At 45.6% G+C, this 27,789-nt stretch overlaps 1 protein-coding gene across 3 annotated transcripts; it reads right to left on the bottom strand.

Moving 5' to 3' along the window:
• Positions 1 to 4: 4 nt before the first annotated feature.
• Positions 5 to 25,975, bottom strand: REST (RE1 silencing transcription factor). Of its 3 annotated transcripts, none has more exons than XM_084970776.1 (4): positions 24,623 to 24,870; positions 17,855 to 18,758; positions 12,789 to 12,872; positions 5 to 5,713 (listed from the first exon to the last, which is right to left on the bottom strand). In XM_084970776.1, the coding sequence occupies exons 2-4, from the start codon at positions 18,747 to 18,749 to the stop codon at positions 3,579 to 3,581; spliced, it is 3,114 nt and encodes a 1,037-aa protein (XP_084826902.1). In that variant the 5' UTR covers positions 18,750 to 18,758; positions 24,623 to 24,870; the 3' UTR covers positions 5 to 3,578.
• Positions 25,976 to 27,789: the final 1,814 nt, after the last annotated feature.

Below are 27,789 nucleotides of genomic sequence, written 5' to 3'. Positions count from 1 at the left end.
AACATGCTTTTTGAAAACTTTATTTCAACATAACTATACTTACAGAAATACACTCATATTGGTTAATAGAATGCAATTTAAATTTAACTTATCCTACATAATTTGGACCAAAAACTTGGTACATGGTTTGCTTTTAAAAAGAAAAAAAAAGATTTGCAATCTTGTTTATTTTTCACCTAATACAAATGCATATAAAAGATCTTCCATCAAATGCTGTGAAAACAAACAGCAAGAACCTTAAGAAATTAACCTTTGGTTTGTCTCTGAAAAATAATACGTATTGCACTGTAAAAGTTCATAAAATTGGTGCAACAAAACATTGTTGTACTGTTTCAATGCCAGTTTACCAAGTTCAAGAACTAATGGATATTGAGGAAAGTGGGGAGAGCCGATGTATACGTGTGAAAAAGTAGAAGCTATCCGATCTAGTCCATAGTGCATGTAGATCCCAAATCTACTCAAACCAAGATTCAGATACTTTCTTAAATTGGAATTAACGCCATCAATCCAGTCAGCAAGGACACTGAGGAGGAGCTGTTTTTCTGATTAGCGCAGAACAGAAAATGAAGTTTCTCCCCCATCTTTTCAGTCCAGAACCGAAACCGCAGGAAAGGCAGTCCTTCCATGATCAACATTCATGAGTGACATGTACATGATGACTTAAGCTTAAATCGGAATCAGCAATCAAATGCAAAATAGTCCCCTAAGTTAAAGACCATGTGACTTTAGAAGTGACTAAAAACTAAAAATGGCCCTTCTTGGAAGACTAGAGTAAAACATCTTGCCATAGTTATAAGAAATCTTAACAATGACAACAAAAAAAATGCAGCCCTTTGTGAATTATACCTCAATTGAAAAAAAAAAAAAAGCAATCCCAGAGAAGCAACTCTGAAAAGAGGAAAAAAATATAACTTAAAATATCTTGAAAACCAATGTGAATATAGGTGCAAAAGATACTTAAGAGATATCTTTTTATAAGGCTACCGAGGAATAGGCTTAAAATATATTCTAAATACTTCCAACTCTAACACTAAACATCAATTCACAAATAACATGTTCACTTTTTACTTATCGAAAGGGAAAATTCTAGCTTCAATCCTATCCAGTGGAGGGGAAACTGAGAAAACAAAAAGATTCAAACAGTCCCATGCATATATCACATTTTTAAAATGGAAGAACTTCCAACTAGACTAGAAGTTCATATTTCTAATATACTTTTCAATGTAACAATTTTAGTAAGTACAAATACATGGCATTAAAGTTAGGAACCTAATATAGGTTCTGACAATTGAGTCCTTGTTTTCTGGAAGAAAGGCCTCAAAATCTACTCAATTTCCAGCAACAATGGTTTCACAGATCACTTTAATAATAAGGGGTTTTAATTTCCTTCATACTTTTGGCATTCTACTCTTAAAATCTAGGTAAGAAAATTAATCCAAATTCCCCAGAAGTCAAATTTTTTTCTTTCGAAGTATCAAAGAATCCACAAAACCCCTTCCCCAAACTGATTCCCAATCTGTAGTTCGTACAGAACAAGAATCTTTTCATATACACTGTAATAGGAAACTTACATAAAATGTACCTATAAACATTAAAACTAGCTGTTAGAAAGATTTAACTAGCCTTATAATTTAAGATTTAAAACATAAATATTTGCAGCTTGATGTGTTTGTTGACACTGATTGTCGGAGCTAAGAATTCACACCATTTATAAATCCCCATCACTCACACAAAACACACACCAGTAACACACAATTTACTCCTCACGTATTGAGACAATCTTCTGCTTCTTGAAATCTTTGGCCTTCCAGTCAATTCCAAGCTCAAATGTGTTTTAACATCAACTTCTCAGATTTTTAACAAGTTTTTCACCCACAATTCAATATTTTCCTGATCTTTCGTGTTGCACTGCCAAACTCTAAAACCTGCCTCAGACATCATCAGACAAAAAGAAATGAATGAAACATAAAGTGGTTATTTCAGAACAGAACTTGAGGGGATAGGAACTGTTCGAGGTTCCCTACTGGGATCACACATAATTAGACTACAATCAGTAACTGTTATCAACAATCAACAATAAAAAAATCTTGGATTCTTTCATATTCTTCGGCAACTGGCCAAAGAATCTACCAACAAATCTGGGGTACATACTCTTCTAAACACAGTGCCCCATAGGAACACCAAAGCAGCTGCAACTCAACTGAGGCCTTGTCTGAAGAAAAAGGCTGTCACAGGAACAGCCAGGACACGCATTAGTTGGTGGAGATCCCTGAGAAAGTGTGATTTTTAAAAATATGAACTGAACTGAACTTTCACCAGCCTTTTTCACCGAATTCACAGGAAGCAGCAGCAGGTCTACCAGCATCCATGCTACCTTCTCTTCCTAAGTTTTCTGTGTCATTGCTATGGCTTTGGAATCTCACACACTGATATTCTGTATAATGTGAAGGAGCACTTCTGCCTCCTGATTCCAGATTTGCAGTTTCCAAATAAAACTAAAGTTCTTTATTCAGAAGAGTAGATCTATAAATACCATCTACAAAAAAAAAAAAAAAAGTTCCTCAAAGGTATGATAGTATACAATAGGCCAAAAAATTTTACTTATGTTTGGTAGTTGAGATACAAATCCATTCACTATAAACTAAGTGGTTTATTTATTGTAAAGTTCGAACTGGGTGCTGTCAATTCAATATATCCATTAAAAAAAAATAACTTAGATGCAGATTCTGGCATAGATATGACTAGCCAAATCAATGAACTGAACTTGTTTCATCTGCTCACAAATCTGCACACACTAATATTCTGCAGAAAAGACAACTGCAGCCAAAGAAGAAAGCTGCCTTTTGCAAACAAGATTAAAAGTATCCTCCTATGAGGAAAAAATAAAATGCAAACATATATATAAAGTGTTACTGTTTGACACAAATGCTACTTCTAGAAAAAATTGTAACTGCATAGATTTAAAAAAAAAAAGTGCAACATCTTAAGCCATTAAAGCACCGAAATAAAAAAACACACCAAAATCAAATATTTTTTATGACAATTAACATACACAAAGAAATTTGTATTGATCAAAACTCAGGAAGTAAAATACCTGGACTAGTACAACGTGCACTGTTGGCACAATTTCTCTTCAATTTAAATGTCTCTTCTCATCTCAAAAATTCTTTAAAGTGCTAACTTTAAATAAAGCAGGTAAATTCTTCAGGTAATTTGCTACCGAAGTATGCCAATTTTGCTAGGGCAAAAGAGGAACTAGGAATACACTCAAGTGAGACAGGAAGACAGGCGCGGGGAGACACCGCCAAGTCGGAGCTGGACAAAGCCGCAGCCCGCTCTGACGCCACCTGGGCCCCAAGGGTTCAATTCTGTGCAGGAACCAACAGACCTCCCCGCCTGCTGCTGCAGTGCACGCCCTCAGACCCGCTTCATAGCTACACATGCCGGCCCCGCCGCTTACAAACCCAGACCAACACCCAATAAAGCAACATGACGGACCAGGGGCGGGCCGCCCCAGAGATGACCACACAACGCCACGGGGACCCTCCAGACCTCAAGCTGAACCCGCCCGCGCCGCGTCACTCCTGCCCTTGCGCCGCCTTTTCGAGGAAGTAGACGTTAACCAGGTGGCGATGCAGGTGCCTGCTGTAGTCCCTCTCCTTCCGGAACGCGCGGTCACAGAAGATGCACACGAACCCGCCCGCCGCCGATGCATCCTTGCCGCTCTTCCCGCGGGTCTCCTGTGGGGCCGGCCGAGCCCCGTTCAACCCTGAGTCGTCGCTGTCCTCGGACACGTTGTCGCTCAGGTCGCTTCCGTCGTGACTGTGGATGCCTTCATCTTCCTCCACGTCCGGAGCCCCACCTGCGGCCGTGGTGACCGGAGGGGACGCCCCGGGAGCCGCGGGTCCTCGGGAGGCTGGGTCTCTGCCAGGGGCGCTCTCCGCCTTGTCCCCGTCGCTGTCCATCGCCACCCGTGCGCCCTCCGGAGGCTCACGTTCGGGCTCCCTCGGCTTGTGTTCGGAGGATGGAACCTGAGCAGACAGCTCGATGGCGGCGCCAAGACCAGCTGGACCCTCCACGGCCTCCTCGGCCTCCTCTGCCTCCACAGTCCCGAGACGGGCTTCCTGACCGCCTCCGCCTGCAGGGACAACGTTTCGGTCTCCGGACGCCTCTTCTTTCGGGAGTTCCCCCGGCAGAGGTGGAGGTGGTGACAGGTCCTGCCCACAGGCCCCATCCTGAACCGGCACCGGGCCACCTTCAACAAGCACCTGTGCCTCCTGGGTCACGGCCCTCCGCGGGTCGGGCTTTTCCCGGTCACTCTCTTTTCGAGGAGACCTTTTGGGGATCGGCTCCACAGGAGGCGGCGGCTCCTTCTCATCAGGCCCCAGGCGAGCAACCTCTGCAGCTGTCACCTGAACCTCAGCAGGTGAGGCGTGAACAACCTCCAAAGGCCCCACGGGGGGAGGGGGAGGAGGAGGAGGCTCCATCTCATCAGGCCGAGCGACCTCCACCTCCGCAGGTGCCACCTGAACAAACTCTACCTCCGCCGGTACCACCTCAACAACCTTCGCAGGCTCCACGGGAGGAGGGGGAGGCTCCTTCTCCTCAGGCCCCACCTGAACAACCTCAACCTCCGCAGGTGCCACCTGAACAACCTCTACCTCTGCAGGTGCCACCTGAATGACCTCTACCTCCGAAGGTGTCACCTGAACGACCCCCGCAGGCCCCGCAGGAGGAGGAGGAGGGGGCGCAGGGGGAGGCCCCGTGCCAGCAACCTCTACCTCAGCAGGTGTCACCTGAATGACCTCGCCAGGCCCCACAGAGGGAGGAGGGGGAGGCGGGTCTGGCAGTGCAGGCCCCACCTGAGGAGGCTCTGTCTGAGCAGGTTTCTGCTGGACAGTACCCTTCTGAGCGGCCTTGCTGCTTTTTCTAGAGGATTTATGTTTCAGAGTTTTCTTCTTTGTGCTCTTCTTCATGCAAATACTTTGCTTCTTATTCTCGACTCTGCTGTCACCCTTTGGTGTTTCCTGGCCACTTCTGGATTTGCTCTCTGCCTTCTTCTTCTTTTTTGGCGCAGGTTCCTCATCCGGAACAGGCTCTTGTAAGGGACGGGCTTCAGCGCCCACCTTCCTCTTGCTCTTCTTGGTGGTGCAAGTTGCTTCTGAACGATTTCCTGGGTGGGCTTCCACATCTTTAGCGTCCATGGCTGATTTGCGAGTTCTGGTAGTCACCTGGCTGGAGGCGTTACTACAAGGCTTTTTCTCTTTTGAAACATTCTCTTTTCTCTCCACTCTTACAGACTTCTCGTTTTTCTTCCCAGCCACGTCCCCCTTTATTTTTGCCTGCTCCGTTTCTGTTTTCTCGCTGGTGATTTTGTCATCAGGCAAGTCGGCCTCTCGCTTTTTGGTTTTCTTCAGTTTCACCTTTGAGACATCCATCGTTTTACTGGGGCAGGTGGGATGCTTCGACTTGAAATGATACTGCAGATTACACTTCTTGGAAGCTGCGTAGTCGCACACCGGGCAGTTGAACTGCCGTGGATTGACATGCAGCTCGACGTGCTTCTTGAAGTTACTTCTGTCTGCTGTCTTGTAGTCACAGTGCGGGCAGCTCAGCGGTTTAGGCCCGTTGTGCACCTGTCTCGCGTGGCGGGTTACTTCGTGTTGATTAGAGGCCACGTAACTGCACTGGTCGCACTTAAATGGCTTCTCACCTGAGGGTAAACAAGAGATGTTACCGGAGACATACACCAGGAAGTGAATTAAGACTTATTCAAATCACCTGACAAGGAATTGGATACATAGGAAAGCAAACAAAAACAAAAAACCACAAAAACTATTTCTCGAAGACTTCATCATGCAACTCACATTTACCATATTTATTTGTATATCTTTTCTCTTCCCCTTGACACTGACTCTCATACCAAATGGAAGGATAATTTTCTCAGTTCATCATCATCTCCTAAAACGGGTACCAAGCTAAGGCTTTCCAGCACTATTAGAGAACACAGATTTGTCAATTACCAGCAAAGTGACCTGGGCTCTCAAGGCTAATTTAGGGGCTTGGTCACCCAAAGAGAGAAGATAATTTCACATTTTTTATATTTAGTTAAAACAAATGTATAAGGGAGTAGAATATAAAATTCCCGTACATTTAAGATAAGTCTTGAGACTTCAAAATAACTATCTCACACTCTAAGCTACCGCTCCCAGAGTTTGAAAACAATGCTTTGGCCTCTGGGAGTAAAAGGCTTTTCCTCTCAACTTAACCCTTTGAGCATCAGAGCAGGAACTGGGTCAAGTTTCAATCAGCAAACATTCCCAGTGCCCAGGGGTGCTACTTCGCAGCAAACATAGAGCCCGAGTCTTGATTCTCTCCCTCCTTCTTCTAGAGAATGGGCAAAGATACCAGCTGAGTGAAAAGAGGCAACAAATAGATATGGTCCATAAAACAAGCAAACACAGTCACAGCCACAGGCACACACGAGACCAGAAGCACCCCGCACCCCCCCCCCCCCATTTAAAGGCAGAGATGAACTCATTCTACCTGAATACATACCCACCTAGATCACACTCTAGTAAATATTACCAAACGGTATCCATACCCCACTGGTCCAAGGGAAAGCGTAGCAGAAAAACGGAAAGTGACATGTATGAAATTTCACTTCTCAAACATTCTCAAATTCACATCAAATCTTATTTAATTGTTTTCATTTTTCAACAAAACTACGGAGGCATTTAGTAAAACCACGTAGATGGTGAGTTTTTTTACATGAGGAAAAGATGGCTGATGACAGAATACTCGATCACAAGAACAAAACCATATCCAGGTCCTTCAGACAGTAGACGCAGCTCCTCCCCACACTGACCGAGAACACATCATAACCAGAAGCTTCTAACATGTACATTACACTAGCTGCACACGGTCCCATCATCGTGTCCTCCCCATTGAGGGAGGTCAACAGAGACAACGTTTCCTGAACATATACAGACACAGCAGGCAGGGAAGATATGCAGCATAATGGTTAAGAACTTGTTCTACAGTGTGGCTATCTGTGGGTCAAGCAGGGGTTCTGCAGCTTTACTGTGCGGTCGTCAGCAAGGCACTGGAGACTCAAAGGCTCAGCTTCCTCACCTGTGAATTATTCTTTAAAAAAAATCTTTTGGGGAGTTCCCGTCGTGGCTCAGTGGTTAACGAATCCGACTAGGAACCATGAAGTTGCAGGTTCGATCCCTGGCCTTGCTCAGTGGGTTAAGGATCTGGTGTTGCTATGGCTGTGGTGTAGGCCGGCAGCTACAACTCTGATTCGACCCCTAGCCTGGGAACCTCCATATGCTGCGGGAGTGGCCCTAGAAAAGTCAAAAAAAAAAATAAAATAAAAAAAAAATTTTAATTATAGTTGATTTACAATGTTTAATTTCTGCTGCTCTCCAAAGTGACCCAGGTATATATATATACATCGACACATTCTTTTTCTCATATTGTCTTCTATCATGTTCTATCACAAGTGACTGGATATAGTTCCCTGTGCTATGCAGCAGTACCTCATTGCATCTGTGAATTATTCTTAGCTGTTTTGAATTATAAATAATCTAATCCATACAAAGCACTCAGCACAGAGCAGATAGCCAATCAGTCAATATTCATTACCTGTAAGTCATCACTTTGGGAATAAACTGGTAATTTTTAGAATGAGTCAACTAAAGGGAAGATTTCCTGTATTCATCCTGCCTTACCATATAAACTCTATCTTTATGTGAACAAATAGCTAAAAAATGGAGTTGACCTCTTTAGGAAAACATTGTGCTCATTAAAGAATTAAAAAGAAAATGTCACCCTTTTATAAGTTCTCATGGGTATTTACACAGCCAGCACCAAGAAAGATGCAAGCCTTCACCTGTGCGATGGTCAGGAAAGGCAGGTTCACAGGCCTGTTTAAAATGTGTCGGCACCATTCACATGCTTCATTCACCCCACTCCCATGTTGCTTTCCTGCCATTAAATCTTTCCTGTATTGGGAGATCTAGTCATTAAGAGTAGTTTTGGTTTTTTTTTTTTTTTTTTTTTTGGTCTTTTTGCCTTTTCTAGGGAGTACTCCCGTGGCACATGGAGGTTCCCAGGCCAGGGGTCCAGTCGGAGCTGTAGCCACTGGCCTACGCCAGAGACACAGCAATGTGGGATCTGAGCTGCGTCTGCGACCTACACCACAGTTCACAGAAACACTGGATCCTTACACCACTAAGCAAGGCCAGGGATTGAACCTGCAACCTCATGGTTCCTAGTCGGATTCGTTAACCACTGGGCCACGACAGGAACTCCATCATCGAGTTTAGTTTCTTAATACCTAGGTGAAGGTAAATCTTTTTTGCCCTGTACCAGTGGTTTTATTTATTTTATTTTTTTGTCTTTTGTCCTTTTAGGGCCACACCTTCGGCATATGGAGGTTCTCAGGCTAGGGGTCTAATAGGAGCTGTAGCCACTGGCCTATGCCAGAGACACAGCAACGTACCTGTACTAATGGTTTTAACTTAATTCCCTTCTCTAGGTCTAATAAATATTTACTTGTTTTATATCTTTCAAAATGCGTCCGATGTCTATTTTATTCTATCCAAATTAGTGTACAGATGTAAGACAAATTCAAAAAAGGGAATTTTATAAACTTTACACATTCTTATGAAGAAGAGCCCAGTAGCTCCCTTCTGGTTCAGTGGGTTAAGGATCCAGTGTTGTCACTGTAGTGACTTGGGTTCCTGCTGTGGCACAGGTTTGAACCCTGGTGCAGTAATAATAATTAAATGGTGAAGGGAGAGTAAATTTTTTTTTTTTGCTGAAATTTTTTTTTTCTCCATTTTAAGAAGAGTGGTAAGTGGAGGTAGAACTTAGCAAGTTGTTAGTTCCCTTTAACAAACATCCATTATGGAGTTCCCATCATGGCTCAGCGGTTAGCGAATCTGATAGCATCCATGAGGCCTTAACCCCTGGCCTCACTCCGAGGGTTAAGGATCCGGCATCACCATGAGCTGTGGTGTAGGTTGCAGATACAGCTCAGATCCTATGTTGCTGTGGCGGTGGCACTGGCCTGCAGCTACGGCTCCAATCTGACCCCTAGCCTGGGAAACTCCATATGCTGTGAGTGTGGCCCTAAAAAGCAAAAAAAAAAAAAAAAAACCCAAAACACAACAAACACCCATTACGGTCATAATGGGAAAATATTCCCAGTGAAGCCCTACACTAGCAGGATAGGGGAACTATCCAGGGGGATACCTACAGATACAAACTGATTACTTCATCCACAATGAAATGGGAGCACACCTACTGAGAACAGGACAGGGAGTGCTGGGGCTTATGTCAGGATCTTCCACTACCGAAGTGAACAAGTGTCACAACCATTAGTTATAGGCACCACTAGCTGCAGCTGAGGTTAGCATGTCTGTACTTCACCGACCGAGACTGATCCTTTCCTACGATGGCCTGGGAAGACCTATGCTAATGGACGTGCTGCAAGGAAAAAACCAATATGGTTTTGCTTCAGAAACCAATTTATTTTGCATTTTAGCTAAAATGTACCAAACTCGGAGTTCCCGTCATGGATCAGTGGAAACGAATCTGAATGGCATCCATGAGGACACAGGTTCAATCCCTGGCCTTGCTCAGCAGGTTAAGGATCCTGCACTGCTGTGGGCTATGGTATAGGTCACAGACACTGCTCGGATCCCGTGTTGCTGTGACTGTGGTGCAGGACGGCAGCTACAGCTCCAATTGGACCCCAAGCCTAGGAACCTCCATATGCCCTGGGTGTGGCCCTAAAAAGACCAAAAAAAAAAAAAGTACCAAACTCAACTGAGCGTAATCTCTCCCAGAAATAAGAGAATGAGCATACACTTCTCTTCCCTAAAATACATTCACATGAGAAAGGAACCAAATGCCTAAGGTGACCTGCAAGATCAGACTCCAGGCCACTGAGAAAGCATCCACCTCCATGCAACCTAAGCAGCAAGATACCTACCCATGAGTTCCTGCTGCAGCTCAGCAGGTTAAGAACCTGACATAGTCCCTTCGAGGTTGTGGGTTCAACCTCTGGTCTCGCTCAGTGGGTTAAGGATCCTGAGTTGCCAAGAGCTGCAGCGTAGGTCACAGATGTGGCGCAGATCTGGCATTGCCGTGCTATGGTGTGGGGCTGCAGAGGCAGCTGATTCCACCCCTAGCCTGGTGTGGCCATAAAAAAAGAAAAAAAGGAAAAAAAAGAAAGAAAACCCACCCAATTTTACCTCACTTAGCTTCACCTGATTTGCAAGTGTTATCAGCAATTTCAACTAAAAGTATTAAAACACAGGGTCAGCTGGAAATAATTCAGCACTCACAGAGGACATAAACTGGCCTCATGTGCTTCACACTCACAGAGGAAAGCAAAACTGGCCTCATGTGCTTCACAATCATATACAAAACGAACTAACCACGTGTTTCCTGTTTTTGATTCACAAATTACTGGCATCCCCATAAAAGATAATCACTCTGGAGTTCCCGTGGTGGCGCAGTGGTTAACGAATCCGACTAGGAACCATGAGGTTGCGGGTTCGGTCCCTGCCCTTGCTCAGTGGGTTAACGATCTGGCGTTGCCATGAGCTGTGGTGTAGGTTGCAGTCACGGCTCGGATCCTGCGTTGCTGTGGCTCTGGCGTAGGCTGGCAGCTATAGCTCCGATTCGACCCCTAGCCTGGGAGAACCTCCATATGCCGCGGGAGCGGCCCAAGAAATAGCAAAAAAAACAAAACAAAAGATAATCACTCTGCTCTCACCATACTTTTGTTTCCTGTTTCCTTAGCTGTAGCTCCTTAGCCATTTTCTGATCCATAATGTTCTCTTAACAATGCTGATATCGGACAATGAGGGTGGAGGACTGAGGCTAAACCCTGGCTGAATTCAATTAAAAGTACTAAAACGCAGGACTGCTGGAAATAACTTAGAGGAATAACAATTAACTTTAAAGCATCTACTTTCTCTAAGCCCATGTCCTACTGTATAAATTGGGATTTAAGTATTCTAGGGGCACTAAGATTAGAGATAAAAACCCCAAATTTTCAGTACCCAGCATGCATACACTAAATATTAACTATTACTCATTATTAACACTTTTAAAATACTTGCTGTACTGTAACAGCAACTACTAAAAACCACCTTTAAAATACAGCAAAGAAAGTTCAAGATAAGAGCAGTGAATGCAAAACCATTCAGGCAATGATTATTGACTGGTGTAAAACACATAGATACACAGGTGTACAATGACAAAGGTATTATTGATTCAATGAAAAAGATGTGCGTGCTCTCATTCTGATTCCATGATACAAATCATAGGTCAACCAGATAGGACTTGAAGTGAGACCCATTAGTAACTACAATTTAAAACATTTAGATTTAATCTCCAGTATACAAATTATACGAGGCACAGGGACAGAGGAAAACGAAATGATTCCATAAGAAAGCAAGTAAGACAAATCCAAAGGAGGGGACAGTCACAGGAAAAATGGCCATATTTCTTCAAAGTCTCAGTTTCCCCATTTGTAAAATGGGACAAAAATAGAACTTATACACCGTAAGATAGTTATGAAAATGAAAACAAGTCAACCCATGAAAAGCTTTTAAATGTTGCAGAATTATCATTAAGACAGGATGGCCTACCCTCAACAAAGCACCCATGCTACCTGCAGAAAATAAAACCAGAAAGCACCTAAAAGTAATGTAAAAAACAGGTTTCTAGGCAAGAGACTCAACTCAGTAGTTCAGGAGATTGAGAAAGAACATTCCAAATATGTAATATGAAAGCATGCAGGGTCAAGAGAGGCCAGCAAACATGCTGTGAGCCCTCAGAGCTGCTCAAATCAGAATTCATACTATAATCAAATCTTACACCATTACTGACCTAAGACAGCAAGACCCAACAGAAATAAAATGCAAGCAACCAGGTAATTTTAAATTGTCTAACAGTCCCATTACAAAGGTAAAAAGAACCAACATTAGCTTTTCTTACTTACACCCAATATATTCAGTATTATGTCAGTATGTAATCAGTGTTAAAAAAAATAGCTGTTCTGGGAGTTCCCATCATGGCTCAGTGGTTAATGAATTCGACTAGGAACCATGAGGTTTCAGGTTCTATCCCTGGCCTTGCTTCAATGGGTTAAGTATCCAGTGTTGCGGTGAGCTGTGGTGTAGGTCGAAGACGCACTCGGATCCCGAGTTGCTGTGGCTGGCGGTCACAGCACCAATCAGACCCCTAGCCTAGGAACCTCCATATGCTACGGGTGTGGCCCTAGAAAAGACAAAACAAACAAAAAAATAGCTATTCTGGAGTTCCCTTGTGGCTCAGCAGGTTAAGATTCTGGCATTATCAATGCAGGTGGCTCTGGTGGCTGCTATGGTGCAGGTTCAACCCCTGGCCTGGGAACTTCCACATGCCGTGGGTGCAGCCAAAAAAGAAAAAAAAAAAAAATACAGCTACACACTAGCAGAGCACTAATTTCTTTTTTCTTTTTGGCTTTGCCTGCAGCATGCAGAAGTTCCCAGGCCAGGGACTAAACTTGCACCATAGCCACCACCAGAGTCACAGCCGTGACAACGATGGATCCTGAACCCACTAAGCCACAAAGGAACCCCAAACAGTAATTTTTAACTCTTTTAATTTCAAAATTATATTAAAATAAACCATAAATAATGACCCAGTTCCAGGTCTGCGAGAACTTCCTTGTAATGCAGTTTCCTGAAATGACAGTAAAGTTCCCATCTGTCACCCACCTGAGTGAGTACGCATGTGTCTGGTTAGGTGAGTCTTCTGAGAACTTGAGTAAGGACAAAGTTCACATTTATACGGACGTTCTCCTGCAAGAACATCAGGATTAGTGTTCATACAGGACAAAATAAAGCAAATACGATTCGCATTAACACTACACACATCATTCAGTACTCAGCATTTTTTAATAAGGATTTTTTTTCTTGTTCCTGGCAAACCAATCCATTTTTATCATATGTTAGAAAAGTTATGTTACATGTTATTGTAGCCCTAAAAAGACCAAAGAAAGAAAAAAAAAAAAAAAAAGAAAAAGAAAAAAGCTGTGTAGAATCAATTATACTCCAATATAAAATTAAATTTTTAAAAAGTTCTTGGAGTTCCCATCATGGCTCAGTGGAAATGAATCTGACTAGCATCCCTGAGGACACAGGTTCAATCTCTGGCCTTGCTCAGTGGATTAAAGATCTGCCGTTGCTGTGAGCTGTGGTGTAGGTTGCAGATGTGGCTCGGATCTGACATTGCTGTGGCTGTGGCATAGGCTGGCAGCTAAAGCTCTAATATGACTCCTAGCCTGGGAACCTCCATATGCTGCAGGGCAGCCCTAAAAAGGAAAAAAAAAGTTATTAAAAAAATCAGTTATTTTGTCTACGAGTTATAGTAATAGATGTGTCTAAAAATAAAAAAAAATTTTTAAATGGAACAAGGAAATGAAGAGTACAAAAAAAAAAAGAATACACTGATCAGTGTGAAATGTGTTTCTAATAATTATTTACTGTTATTATTTAGTAGCTATAGATTAGCTATAAACATGTTGTAGCAGCAAAATGCCCAGCTTGACCTGGAAAAATTCTAAGATAGCTCAAAAAATGTCAAATATATTTCTGTAAAGAAGACATATAAATGGCCTTATTAAGCACCTGAAAAGATGCACCCTTTTTTTTTTTTTGTCCTTTTCTAGGGCCGCTTCCCGAGGCATATGGAGGTTCCCAGGCTAGGGGTCGAATAGGAGCTGTAGCCACAGTTCTACACCAGAGCCACAGCAACACAGGATCCGAGCGGCGTCTGCAACCTACACCACAGCTCACAGCAACGCCAGATCCTTACTTAACCCACTGAGCAAGGCCAGGGATTGAACCCACAACCTCATGGTTCCTAGTCGAATTCATTAACCACTGCGCCATGACGGGAACTCCAAGATGCACAATGTTATCAGTCATGTCAGAAATATAAATCAAAACCACGAAGACACAAAGACATCAAGCTCACTAGGATAGCTATAATCAAAATAACAGAGGTGACTGACTACGTATTTGTTAGGATGTGGAGAATCTGGTACAGTATGCATGTATCTGTAAAACTGTGCAGCCACACTGGAAAACAGTCTGCCAGCTCGCTCTTCAAATGGTATTAAACACAACTACCATTCAGCCTAGCAATTCCACTCCTAAGAAAATAAACATATGTGTACACAAAAACGTGTATATGACAGTTCATAAGAGCATTATCCATCATAGCCAAAAACTGGAAAAAATCCAAATATCCATTAACTGATGAATGAACAAAATATTGCATATCCATATAGGAGAGTATTATTTGGCAAAAAATAAGATATGGATGAACCTTGAAAACATTATACTAAATGAAAGAAGGTGGCTGCCAAGGCAACTTATGATTCCATTTATATAAAACATCTAGAACAGACCAAACAAACCACACTGAATTATATGGTATGTAAATTGCATATCAATTAAACTGTTACCAAAAAATGTTAATGGAAGGAAAATACCAGTATAGATTAACATGAAGGATCAATTAAGGATAACTTGCTCTGAAATTCTTATAACAAAATGGATTGTTTCTATCTGCGCAATTCACCAATATAGGCATAAATATTCTAGAACCAGCGATTTTTGGAGTCATACATATAGGCAAAAACGTCATTTATGAAAGTAGGATTTGTGACCTGCTTAAATATCAAAACCACAAAATGAAAAATCTTTTGATTGAAGACTCAAATGAAAATCCTCATCCCCTCCTCACTATAATTACCTAAAAAAAGATTCAGAACTTTGAATCTTAGTTGTATGTGACCTTGGGCATATCCCTTTAGGCTTTCAAGTCTCAAGTTTTCCTCTTAGGAAACACTCACCCCATTTTCCTCAGTAAATTATTCTCACGTTTAGCACAGAGTAGAAGAAAGCGCCCAACCTTAAGCACTCAATAAAAGAACATGAAGGAGCTGTGTTCATGTTTGTGGTCGTGGCTCAGTGATAACTGAGATCCGTGAAGATGTGGGTTCAATCCCTGACCTCACTCAGTAGGTTCAGGATCCGTCATTGCCGTGAGCTGTGGCTGTGGTATAAGCCGGCAGCTATAGCTCCGATTTGACCCCTAGCCTGGGAACCGCTATATGCTTCCAATGCAGCCCTAAAAAGACCCCCCCACCCACAAAAAAGTGTTAAGATCAAATAAGTTTAGGAGTTCCCATTGTGGCTCAGCAGATTAAGAACCTGACTAGGGAGTTCCCGTCGTGGCACAGTGGTTAATAAATCCGACTAGGAACCATGAGGTTGCGGGTTCGGTCCCTGCCCTTGCTCAGTGGGTTAACGATCCGGCGTTGCCGTGAGCTGTGGTGTAGGTTGCAGATGCGGCTCGGATCCTGCATTGCTGTGGCTCTGGCGTAGGCCGGTGGCTACAGCTCCTATTCGACCCCTAGCCTGGGAACCTCCATATGCTGCGGAGCAGCCCAAGAAATAGCAACAACAACAACAACAAAAAGACAAAAAAAAAAAAAAAAAAGAAAGAAAAAAGAAAAAAGAACCTGACTAGTATCCATGAGGATGGGGGTTCCAATCCCTGGCCTCGCTCAGTGAGCTGTGGTGCAGGTCAGTGGCTACAGCTCTGATTTGACCCCTAGCCTAGGAACTTCCATATGCAGCCCTAAAAAATATAACAAAATAAAATACTGCCATTAAAATTAGTCACCTCGACTGTAATTAGATGAAAATGAAAACTGTATATTGACACTAAAAGTGAAAATTTCCCAGATTTCTCCATTTCTCCTTTTCTTCCTAATTCTAAAAATGTTCTAAAATCAACTAATTTTGATTTATTTTAAAAATATTTTAGACTTGGGGAAAATTTTTATTTTATTTTCATTCTTTTCTTTTCTCTTGGCTAATCCCAAGGCAAATGGAGCTCCCAGACCAGGGAGCGGACCCGAGCCACAGGTGCTACCCAGGCCACAGCTGCAGCAACCACCAGTCCTTTATCCACTGTGCTGGGCTGTGGACTGAACCTGTGTCCCAGCGTTCTCAAGAAGCCGCCAATCCCACTATGCCATAGCGGAACTCCTTGGGGACAAATTTTAAATTGTGTAGTGATTCAACAATTTTGGAGTTCCTGCTATGGCACAGCGGGTTAAGAATCTGACTACCGGAACTCTGGTGGCTGTGGAGGTGCAGGTTCGATCCCCAGGCCAGCACAGTGGATTAAAGGATCTGGCATTGCCCCAGCTATGGCTAGGTCAGCACAGGTTGCAGCTGAGGCTAGGATTCGATCTCTGGCCCAGGAACGTCCATACGCCACAGGTGTGGCAATAAAATGAAAAAAAAAAAAATTTTAAGCGTCACAATATAATTCACACACACACACATCAAAATTTAATAAGACAAAGGCACTGGGGTAATATTCTTTATGTTAACTTACATGGTGGTTTTGAGTATATATATCTGTAAAAATTCATCAATGTCAGCAATATCTCAAGTTAAAAAACTCATAAACATGCACACACAAAAACCGTATCCTTTACCATAGATGCTGAAAGCGCCACGGATTACAGCTGATTCTAAACTAAGCCCCAGAATTTTGACAATACTGTTAAAGGAACATGCAGTACTTACGGTTCAAGCACGTATGGCATTTCAGATTTATTTTATGATATTGTAGGTGAGGTTAGTTTAGTCTAACAGGTCGTTTGATTAACTGTCAAGTGATTAATGGTGTAGGATGTCCAGGTCATTTTCATTTCCTAGGCCATGTAATTTTGCAAATCTTTTACTCGACTGGATTTGAAATCTTTAAATCACACAGAAGCTACCTGCTGGGGCTTAGAAATCTTGCTACAGAGTCTTTCTCACCAGGGAATTTCTCTGCAAGTTTTCTTGGTTATGTCTACACTTAAGCAAAGCAACCTCAATTCCTCCCCTAGCACCCACTTTATTAGCGTGAGGTTCAGTCCTACAGACTGACAACTACTGCAGAAGGGACCTGATGCCAACAGTACCCAAGCCCCTTCTCACATGTGATGCAAAGAGCTGGCACTAGGTTACCCTGTCATGTTGTTCAGACCAGGGAGCAGCCTTCGAAGGTACCAAGTCACATCAGCAAAGTGTAATGTAAACGAGAACATGAACTACCAACAGTTACAGACGCTGCTTTTCAAAAGTGAGACCCCATGATTATAAGGGTTGAAAGTCAACTTCAAAGCAAATAATTAAGGGGTGCTGGGGAGAAATGGGGGGCAACCACTAATAGGGGTTTCTCTGGGGGGGGGTGACGATGTCCTAGAATTGATTATGGTGTTGGCTGCACAATCCTGTGACTGTACTAAAACCAACGCATTCTAACTGTAAATGGATAAGGTGTGTGGGACTGGAGCACAGCTCAAAAAACTGCTATATGAAAACATGAACTGCCAGGCAGAACTCCCCCCTGGGGTGCAGCGGGTTAAGGATCCAACTGCCCAAGCTCAGGTCGCTGCAGAGGTGTGGGTTCCATCCCCAGCTCAGCACAGATCTGGCATGGCCACAGCTTTGGCAGAGGTTGCAGCTGCGGCCAGGATTCAACCCCTGGCCAGGGAACTTACATTTGCTGCTGGTGCAGCCATTTAAAAGCAAAAAAAAAAAATGACGTGCGGAATGTGACAAAGCGTTAAGAGCTGCGAGTATTGGTTAGCGGCTACCCACAGACCCAGGGGGGCACTCTCTCCACCTGGGGGTCTGAAATCCTGCGTGTTTCTGAGGCTGTCCCACCTGGGGGGGACGCTGACAAGTGAGCAAGGCCCTCTTACCTGTGTGAGTTCGCACGTGCTGAACATAGTTGTTCTTTCGGTCTGAAAAGTAGTTGCACTTTCCGCACGTGTACACCTTCCGTGGAAAATGGTTCCTCAGGTGTTTCCGCCAGTGGTACTCGCTCACCGTGGTATAGGTGCAGATGATGCACCTGTAGACGCGCTCGTTCTCCCCGGCCCTGGTGTGGTGCTTCAGGTGGGCCGCGTAGTGGTCGTAGCGGTTGGTGTTGTAGCCACAGCGGTCACAGCGGATGGGACCCTTGGAAAAGTCCCCCTCCTCCGCAGCTGCGGAGCCGGCCTCCCGGGCTCTGGCCTGCTTCTCTGCACTCTCCTCCACAAAAAACTTCTTGGCACTGTGCACACGGATGTGATGCACAAACTGCTCCTCAGACTCCGCCTCGTACTGGCAGGGTTTACAGCGAAAGGGCTTGGTCCTCAAGCTCTTGCATCTGTCCTCTGTGACAGGTGCCTCTGGAGGAAGCTCGCTCCTGGAGCTGTAAGCTTCTGGGGCAGCGGATCCCGCACATTCGGGTCCCGGTTCGACGACCCCGGGTTCCAAGCCCTCCAGCTCCATGCTTTCCAGTCCCCTGGCTTCGCCTCTGACATCAGGGGACTCCTCCAGTCCTTCTCCGTCACTCTCCGAGAAGCTGTTGTCCCCGACCGGCATCAATTCCGCCATCTGTCTTTCTTCGCCAACCAGGTAATCACAGCAGCCGCCGCTGACCTCCCCGGTCAAGGCCACGTTGGCCAGCATGATGAGCTGAGGCGCGGCCAGCTCCGCTCGCGAGAGATCAGGCAAGTCATACATGTCGTTAGGCAAGGCCATGCCCACGGCGCCGCTGCCCGGGAAGAGCCCTCCGCCGCCAGGGGACTGCCCCATCACCTGCGTGGCCATTGCTCTGCTCTGCGTTCCAACAAAACACAAAAGCAGAGTGAACACAATGCTTACTGGTCTAAAACCAAGACATCACTGCAATAAGGATAGATATTAAAAATAATAAAAAGACGTCACGGCAATTCTTCCTAACTTCAAATAATTCACTTTCCCATGCAATCTTCAATCAGCTTCGTTAACTACGGAAAATAAGCCTTTAAAAGACAATGTCTATGACATCTAAACCCCCCCCTCCTTTTTTTGGCCCTCCCCACAGCATATGGAGTTCCCGGGCCAGGGATCAGGTCCAAGCCGCAGCTGCAGCAACGCTGGATCCTTAACCCACTGTGTCAGGCAGGGGAGGTGGAACCTGAATCCCAGCACTGCAGAGACGGCTCCATTCCTGCTGTGCCACCATGGGAACAACTCTACCAATGTTTGACACAACTCGTCCATCAACTACGTTTACTACCAGTAGGGCTTCCCTCCAGTGCTTTTCTTTTTTGGTACAAAAATTTAAGTAACCTTCATTTTTAGTGTTAATTAAAATTATATTTTACATCATACATTAATTCCATACATAAATTCCTTATATGCTGTCCTCCCAACTCTTGCGTCAGCAGTTTACTGGTCTCAATCAGAAAGGGGAAAAATCCACAGCTCCCGTTGTGGCTCAGTAGCTTAAGAACCTGACTAGAATCTACAAGGAGGTAGGTTCAATCCCTGACCTCGCTCAGTGGGTTAAGGATCCAGCATTACCACAAGCTGCAGCATAGGTCATGGATGTGGCTTGGATCCCATGTTGCTGTGGCTGCGGTGTAGGCCAGTGGTTGCAGTTCCAATTCGACTCCTAGCCTGGGAACTTCCATATGCCATTGGTGCATCCCTAAAAAGACAAAGGGGGTGGGTGGGTGGATCCAAAAGCCATCTCTGCATAGACTAAGTACAGGCTGGAAAATCGAAGCCTGTAATAATCGGTCAGTGAATTAAATTTCATATGAACCCAACTACCTCCAAAAGAATAAACTATAGGGAGATCCTGCTGTGGCACTGTGGGTTAAGGATCCACCATTGCTGCAGGTGTAGGTCAGCTCAGACTGACTCAGAATTTCCTGGCCCAGAAAATTCCATATGCTGTAGGTACAGTCAAAATAGAAAAAAAACAAACAAACTACAGTTGACCCTTGAACAACAAGGAGTCAGGGGAACCGACTCCCTAGTATAGCCTAAAATCTGAGTTTTACTTCTTTACGTGGGATTTTTTTGTTTGTTTGTTTGTCTTTTTGCTATTTCTTTGGGCCGCTCCCACGGCATATGGAGGTTCCCAGGCTAGGGGTCGAATCGGAGCTGTAGCCACTGGCCTACGCCAGAGCCACAGCAACGCGGGATCCGAGCCGCATCTGCAACCTACACCACAGCTCATGGCAACGCCAGATCGTTAACCCACTGAGCAAGGGCAGGGACCGAACCCGCAACCTCATGGTTCCTAGTCGGATTCATTAACCACTGCACCACGACGGGAACTCCTGAGTTTAACTTCTGACTCCACAAAAACCTAACCAATAGCCACTGCTGACAGATAACATAAACAATTAACATAAATTTTGCATATTATACATGTTATGTACTGTATTCTCATGATAGAGTAAGCTAGGGAAAAGGAAGTCATAGGACTGTCCTCATGGTTAAGGATCTGGCATTGTCATCACAGCAGCTCAGGTCACTACTGAGGCTCGAGTTCAGTGTGTGGCCTGGGAATTTCCACGTGCCACAGGCACGGCAAAAAAAAAAGTCATAAGGGAACACAACATTGTGAGTCAACTATCATCTAATAGAATTAAAAAAAAAAGTAAGACAAAATACATTTACAGCGCTGTACTTACTGATACCGTGAGTTTGTGGACAAGATGTGTGTAAGACATCCATACTGCCTTATATGACATAAAACACCGTAGATACTATACATGTTATACCACTAGGTATCAAAAATGAAAATATGAAAAAGAAATTCATACTTATTCACAACTATAATGACTCATTCACTGACCACAAAGAAGCATATGCCTGCTTTATGGTAGCCTAATGAAACTGACATAATTACATTCTAGTAGTCTTGAGTACATGCAAATGAACGAATCTTTATAAAAATTTTATGGCAAACAGTATTATAGTCATATTCATCAAACAGTCTTGGAAAGTCACATTAGTTTAAAAACCCACCTACCTGTGATTACAGACTGCTACACAGTTTGACCAGTCAGGAGAAAGGCACAATGTACAGTAGTGTAATTTTTTTGAAGGCAAAGTTATAAACACAGGAAAATACATTATTAATTTTATACTAAGTATCAGTCACCTTACATCTGTGTGAGAATGGGCTATTCACTTCAATACAGTCTTACACATGAACACTTAGTTGATAAAGACAATGACAGTGTCTCAGGGTTCTTGCAGTTACTGGATTCTCACAAGACACAACAGGTAAGGTTTTTTAAAAATGATTACAGTAACTGTTTATTCAGGTTTTCTTTAACATCTCTCAGCAATGTTTTACTATTTTCAGTGTTTAGGTATTTCTTAACTATTTATATTTTATTATATTTTTTTATTAAAGCATAGTTGATTTACACTATGCTGCCAATTTCCGCTGCACAGCACAGGTAAGTTTATTGATTATACAGTATGATGATGATGTGCTATTCACTAACTGGGAGTGGGTCATAAGTCTTCATCCACTGGACTTGCCAGACGTTCTGCTGGGCTTCCCCTTCCACAGCAGTGACAATCCTCTCAATCTTCCCACAGAGTACATTCCACGTGCAATGAGCCTTAAAGACCCTAGACATAGAGGCTGAATTAGACAGTGTGTCTAGGGGAGGCAGACCATGCATCAGCTTTCCTGTGGAACCTGCCATTCTGGGCAGTCAGGGCAATGCCTTCACTGGCCGTGTCCTTCTGGACTTCAAGGACAAAGCATGGACAGAACCAATCCAGAAAAAGGTTCTGACTGTCCAGGCCTTCTTGTTATACAACCAAGACTGATATAGGTGTGTTAATCTCCCCCCTTCAAGGCTCAGGGTGAGCAGCTTTACAGACAGAGCAGTCCTGATCCTAACTTGACTGCATTTGCTCCAAACAGAAGGGTTAGCCCATCCCTTCCTGCCTGGAGTCCTAGTGCTTGCTCACTTCCTTACTATAAATGTGCTTTGTGGCATTTTTCCCCCAGAATGGGGCACTATTGTCTGCATTAAATACCTATTCAGGCTCCTATTCTTTTTCCTCGACGCCTTTTTTTTTTTTTTTAATTCAAGTATAGTTGATCTACAAGGGTTGTGATCAATGATTTTCTTAACGGATGGAGTCTGGGATCTTTTCTTCTGCCTCTTGATCAGCAGACACTACATCGGTTATCTTGACATGTTTTAAGCCAACTCTCTAAAATTTATGAACCAACCTTCACTGACAGCTTTATATCCTTCACCTTCCTTTTGCTTTAAGTCACATATTAATGACTTTGCTTTTTCTCAAATTACATTCAAAGTCCATAGGCATTCCTTTTATAGCAATCCTGTACCCACTAAAAAGTGAATTTTCTTTCTTTTTTTATGATTTTTATTTTTTCTTTTTTTCCTTTTTTTTGGATTTTTTCTGTCTTTTTAGGGCCACACCCACGGCATATGGAGGTTCCCAAGCTAGGGGTCTAATCGGAGCTGTAGCCACAGCCAGAGCAATGCCAGATCCGAGCCGCATCTTCGACCTACACCAGAGCTCACGGCAACGCTGGATCCTTAACCCACTGAGCAAGGCCAGGGATCGAACCCGCAACCTCATGGTTCCTCATCGGATTTGTTTCCGCTGCGCCACAATGGGAACTCCTATTTTTTCTATTACAGTTGATTTACAGTGTTCTGTCAAGTTTCTACTGTATAGCGAAGTGACCCAGTCTCACAAACACACACACATATAGATATACATTCTTTTTCTTATCCTCCATCAAAAGTGACTACAGTTCCCTGTGCTATACGGCAGGATAAAAATTTTTTTCTCTTTTTTCTTTTCTTTCTTCCTTTCCTTTCTTTCCTTCCTTCCCTCCCCTCCCTTCCCTTCCTCCCAAACCTGAGCCACAGCAGTGACAATGTTGGATGCTTAAATGCTAGGCCACCAGGGAACTCCAAAACACTGAATTTTCAATATGAGATAAAAAGGTATTTCCTAAAACCAAACATGCTGGCATAGGTGCAATCATCGCCTCAGGAATTTCTTTTCCCTTTTTTGGTGGGGAGAGAGGGCTATGCCCAAGGCACATGGAAGTTTCCAGGCCAGGGATCAATCCCATGCCACACAGCAGGGACTCCAGCTACTGCAATGACAACGCCAAACCCTTAACCCACTCTGCCACAAAAGAACTCCCGAATTTCCCTTTTTTAGAACAACAAAAATCAGGAGTTCCTGCTGCGAAACAGCAGAAACAAATCTGACTAGTATCCATGAGGATGTGGTTTCTATGCCTGGCCTCACTCAGTGGGCATGGGATCTGGCGATGCTGTGGGCTGTGGTGCAGGTCACAGATTCCGCTTGGATTCCCCCGACCCCAAGCCTGGGAACTTCCATATGCTGCGAGTGCGACCCTTATTTCAGAAAAAAAAAAAAAAAAAAAAAAAAAAGGCAACCCCCTCCCCCACAAAGCAAAACAAAACCCCCTGGTCTTTAGGGTGGATTCATTTATCTTGCAATGGTAGGCAACCTTAAATGCAGACGTCAATCTATGTGAGTCTGTATCAAGCAACTAAAGTTTTTCTTCACTTTTTACTCTTCTGGGGAGCACTTCCAGCACCACAAATGGCACTATGGGTCCATGGCGTTAGTCGAGGTTTTCGGTATTGCACCAACCAGGATGAAAAAAGCAACAACTGTAAGAGGTTAAATTTTACTGCCACAGAATTTACCACAGAGACTGCTCACATGGAAATGAGGCGATTCACCTGGGGTTTCAAGCAGGTACTTCCAACACCTGAGTTAACCAAAATCTTAACAGGAGGTGGCCATGAAGTCATTACTTTAGAACAACGTGCCCTATGGCTAATTTTATGTAGTTATGACAATACTGAATCTTTGTTTACATTTCTCTCCACAGTGAATGGCACTCGTGTATGGTCGATTACCTACCTGTGTGCACAAGTCTTGATAAATTTTATCTTTTTACTAGTTTCTATACACTTCACAGCAGTAAATGATAAGATTCTAGTATCTACATATACTTTGTAGTCATAACATGTCTTTTTCCCTTTTTGGATATTTTTAGGCTACATGTTCTGTTAATTTTTTCACAATATTGCACATCTCAAAAAAACTAACCAATATATTTGTTGAAAAAATCCACATTTAAGTGGACTTGCACAGGTCAAACCTGTATTGTTCAAGAGTTAACGATATTGTGAAAAAAGTACCACTTATTTCTTATTTATAAATGACTTGACCTGTTAAAAAATGAAAAAAAAAATAACAGACCTTTTTTTCCTGTGAAAAGAGAAGTCTGGTGTATTCAAGACTTCTTTTGAGCATTTAATTCAAAAATTAAAGAAATTTTCAACTCATATAACTGGTTAACTCATCTCCACAATCAGCAACTTCCTTGCATGTGCGTGACTCGGCCCACTTGCCTAGCGGAGCCATTACAAGGTCCCCTTGAAAACACGCTGGGCATCTTATAAACCGTCTTCACACCGTACTTTCCACTCTAATAGGCGTTATGCTCCAATTAGGTGTTTCCTTGCAAGTTAGAAAAAGCAAAACGAGTGGAAAAAAACTTAAAAAAAAAAAAGTTAAAACCCAAATCCAGACAGGAGCTGGTATCGCCCAACTGCATCAACACGCCCCGCTCGAGTTACACGTACCAACCAAAGTTAGAACCAGATGCCATCACACAAAGCAAACGCTGTCCGAGGGCTCAACCCTGCAACCCGGCTCCTGACCCCCCGCCGTTCGGGTCCTGATCCCCCATCCGCAAAGGGACCGCAACGTGGATCCGGAAGGCGGTCTGAGCGCCGCCCGGAGTCCGGCGCTGAGCCCTCGGGGCTGCGGCCCCAGCTCCGGCGTCCGCGGCCGAGCTCCCAACCCCAACAGGCATCCGGCCATTTTCTCTGAACATGTTCGACACAAAGTGGCTCTGCAAACTCGGCGCCTCGCTCCCTCCCTGCCCGGCCGGTTCCCCGCGCCCTCACGCCCCGACTCGTCCCGGCGCTGGTCCCGGGCTCCCTCCTGCACCGAGGACCGCAGATCCGCACCTCAGGGCGCCGCCGGCCACACCAAGACCCCCCGGCCCGGTCCCCCCAGCCAGAGGCCGGGCAGAGGACGCACGGTCCCTGCGCCGCACCGGCCGAGTCTTGCCTTCCGCGGGCGCCATCCGCGCGCTGGGCCCCCCGCGCCCCGGAAGTCTGCGCTCACTTCCCCGCCGCGCCCGCGGGACGCGCGCCCCAGCCTCCGGCCCCCGGCCCCGGCCGCGAGGGGGCCCCGCGCGGAGAGGCAGCCAGAGCGCAGAATTCGCTGTCCAGCCCAAGCGGCGGGCCCGCCGGGCCCCGGGCCGACTCCACCCGCCCTGCCGCTCCCCACGGCGCCTTCCGGCGACGGCGAGAGGCCGGGGAGGGAGGGGACGGCAGGGACGGCGGGCGAGGGGCGGCGGCGGGACCTGGGCAGCACGACGACGAGGGGAAGTGCCAACATCGGGGCCCCAAGCGGGGAGCCGACCTCGAGGGCCCCCGGGTCCCCGTGTAACCCGAGCCCGCTCGGCCGCCCGCCCCCGCTGCCGCCGGAGCCACAAGATCTGCAAATCAGCCCTGGACAGCGCCTCGCTCCGCGTCCTTCCGCGCCCTCCCCCTCCCGCGGCCGCCCGGCCCGCCGCCCCCACCCGCCCGGCCCTTGGCCCACGCCGCGCTTACCGGCCTTCTTGGGCGAGGAGGGGCGAAGCCCCGGCGGCGCGGCTCCTGCTCCGACTCCTTTTCTTTGTTGCCGGACTTTCGGGGGAGGGGAGGGAGGAAAAGTTGGGCCCGGGGCCGTCGAGGCCCGCCGAGCCCCGAGAGGGGGTCTGCAGAGGCCTCAGGCCTCGGGCTCCCGCCCCGCCGTCCCGGCCACCGCCCCCGCCGCCGGGGTCTGGGGCCCGGGGCCTCGGCGGCGCTCGCTCGGCTCGGGCGCCCGGAGCTCGCGGGAGCCGCACATTCCAGCACAGGAGGTTGCGCCGCGCGCCCGGCCCGCGCCGCCGCCGCCGCCGCTCCCGGGACACGCCCCCTCGCCGCCCGCGCGCGCCCGCCGGACACGCCCCCTCGCCGCCCGCGCGCGCCCCGCCCCTGGGCTAGCACGGCTGCTGTGACCGGACGGGGCCGGGCCGGGCCGGGCCGGGCCGGGGGCGCGCGCGGGGGCAGCCGCACCTATGCCCCCGCCCCTCGCTCTGGCCCTTGGGTCTAAGGAGGAGCGAGTCCACTGCCTTTCTCGGTTTCCTTCCTAAATTAACTGTGGTAAAGTTACCCCCTGCCTTGGGGTGCCTGCAAGAGAACAGCGCTATTAAAGACAAATCTACAGGCTTCGACCAGCCTCTTTAGAAGCTTGGTCACCCGCCCTTTCAAGCCTCAAGCGGTCAAAAACAAATCTCAGGCACCCTTTAGGTCTCCATCCACAGCCACCCTTAACTAAGGGAGCTTCGGAGTTCCCGTCGTGGCGCAGTGGTTAACGAATCCGACTAGGAACCATGAGGTTGTGGGTTCGGTCCCTGCCCTTGCTCAGTGGGTTAACGATCCGGCGTTGCCGTGAGCTGTGGTGTAGGTCGCAGACGCGGCTCGGATCCCGCGTTGCTGTGGCTCTGGAGTAGGCTGGTGGCTACAGCTCCAATTCGACCCCTAGCCTGGGAACCTCCATGTGCCGTGGGAGTGGCCCAAGAAATAGCAAAAAGACAAAAAAAAAACCCCAAAAACTAAGGGAGCTTCGTTTCAAGTCTATTCGTTTAAAAAGTGCCTTCCAAGTTTTAAACAGTAAGGGAGAAAAATACAGTCAGTGAGCTGTGACAAGAAAATATTTGGGGAATGTCATGGATTCAAAGCTGTGAGCATAGGAGCCCCCGTTGAAGCCCAGCAGTAAGGAATCTGACTAGTGCCCATGAGGATGCAGGTTTGATCCCTGGCCTCTCTCAGTGGGTGAAGGATGCCGTGTCGCCATGAGCTGTGCTGTAGGTCGCAGACACGGCTGTGACCCCGGGTTGCTGTGTTTTTGGCTGCGGTGTAGGCCGGCAGCTGCAGCTCTGATCCAGCCAGGAGCCTGGGAACTTCCAGTTGCTGAAGATGTGGCCCTAAAGAAAAAAAAAATTGTGAGAATGCAAACAGAAGACAAGTCCCTAGTTGTGGAGGGTAGTGGCTCATTGCTGAGCCTAAAAAGCAGGATTTCATTGCAGCAATTACCCTCAGGTTACAGAGGTATAGATGGTGGTGAGGACATGGAGGCTGCCTTCTGAACAAGTGTGGAGAGTAAGCTGCTTGCTGGTTTAATATGCTAGAGAGAGAGAGTAGTTTTATGTCCCTTTCTTTCTTTTTGCAAAAGAAATTCCTAAGCTGCATCTCACAGCAATGCCAGATCCTTAACCCACTGAGAGAGGCCAGGGATCCAACCCGCATCCCTTCATCTCACACGCTGGCCTCCAGCGTCTATGTCTGGTTCTTAACCCACTTAGCCACATCTGGGAAATCCCCTTAAAAAAAAAAGTAAAATCTTATTTGAGGTTGCATAGCTTTTTTAGATACTGTAGCCCAGGGAAAACTTCTGGCCTCAGTTAAAACCTCAAAGACATAAGCTTTCTTTCCTTTTTTCATGTTCAAAAAGGCAAAAATGAAACATTTCTTTTTAATCCTACTCGATTTTTTAATGATTTTTACTTTTTCCATTATAGCTGGTTTATAGTATTCTGTCGATTTTCCACTGTACAGCATGGTGACCCAGTTACACATACATGTATACATTCTTTTTTCTCACATTATCATGCTCCATCATAAGTGACTAGATATAGTTCCCAGTGCTATAGAGC

This window comes from Sus scrofa, chromosome 8, assembly GCF_054392235.1.
Source record: "Sus scrofa isolate SSC_HxYL_T2T_F1_AM1 chromosome 8, Sscrofa_HxYL_maternal_Yorkshire_Landrace_v2.0, whole genome shotgun sequence".
NCBI lineage: Eukaryota > Metazoa > Chordata > Mammalia > Artiodactyla > Suidae > Sus > Sus scrofa.
Note: the sequence above shows the minus strand (reverse complement) of the source record. Positions and strands in the feature narration are given on the sequence as shown.

Excerpts from the sequence above, each read along its gene's own strand:
- REST (XM_084970776.1), bottom strand. The coding sequence starts at position 18,749 with ATGGCCACGCAGGTGATGGGGCAGTCCCCTGGCGGCGGAGGGCTCTTC. Across the intron at positions 12,873-17,854 it reads GCACGTGCGAACTCACACAG|GAGAACGTCCGTATAAATGT; the intron begins GTAAGAGGGCCT and ends ATGTTCTTGCAG. Across the intron at positions 5,714-12,788 it reads ACACATGCGTACTCACTCAG|GTGAGAAGCCATTTAAGTGC; the intron begins GTGGGTGACAGA and ends GTTTACCCTCAG.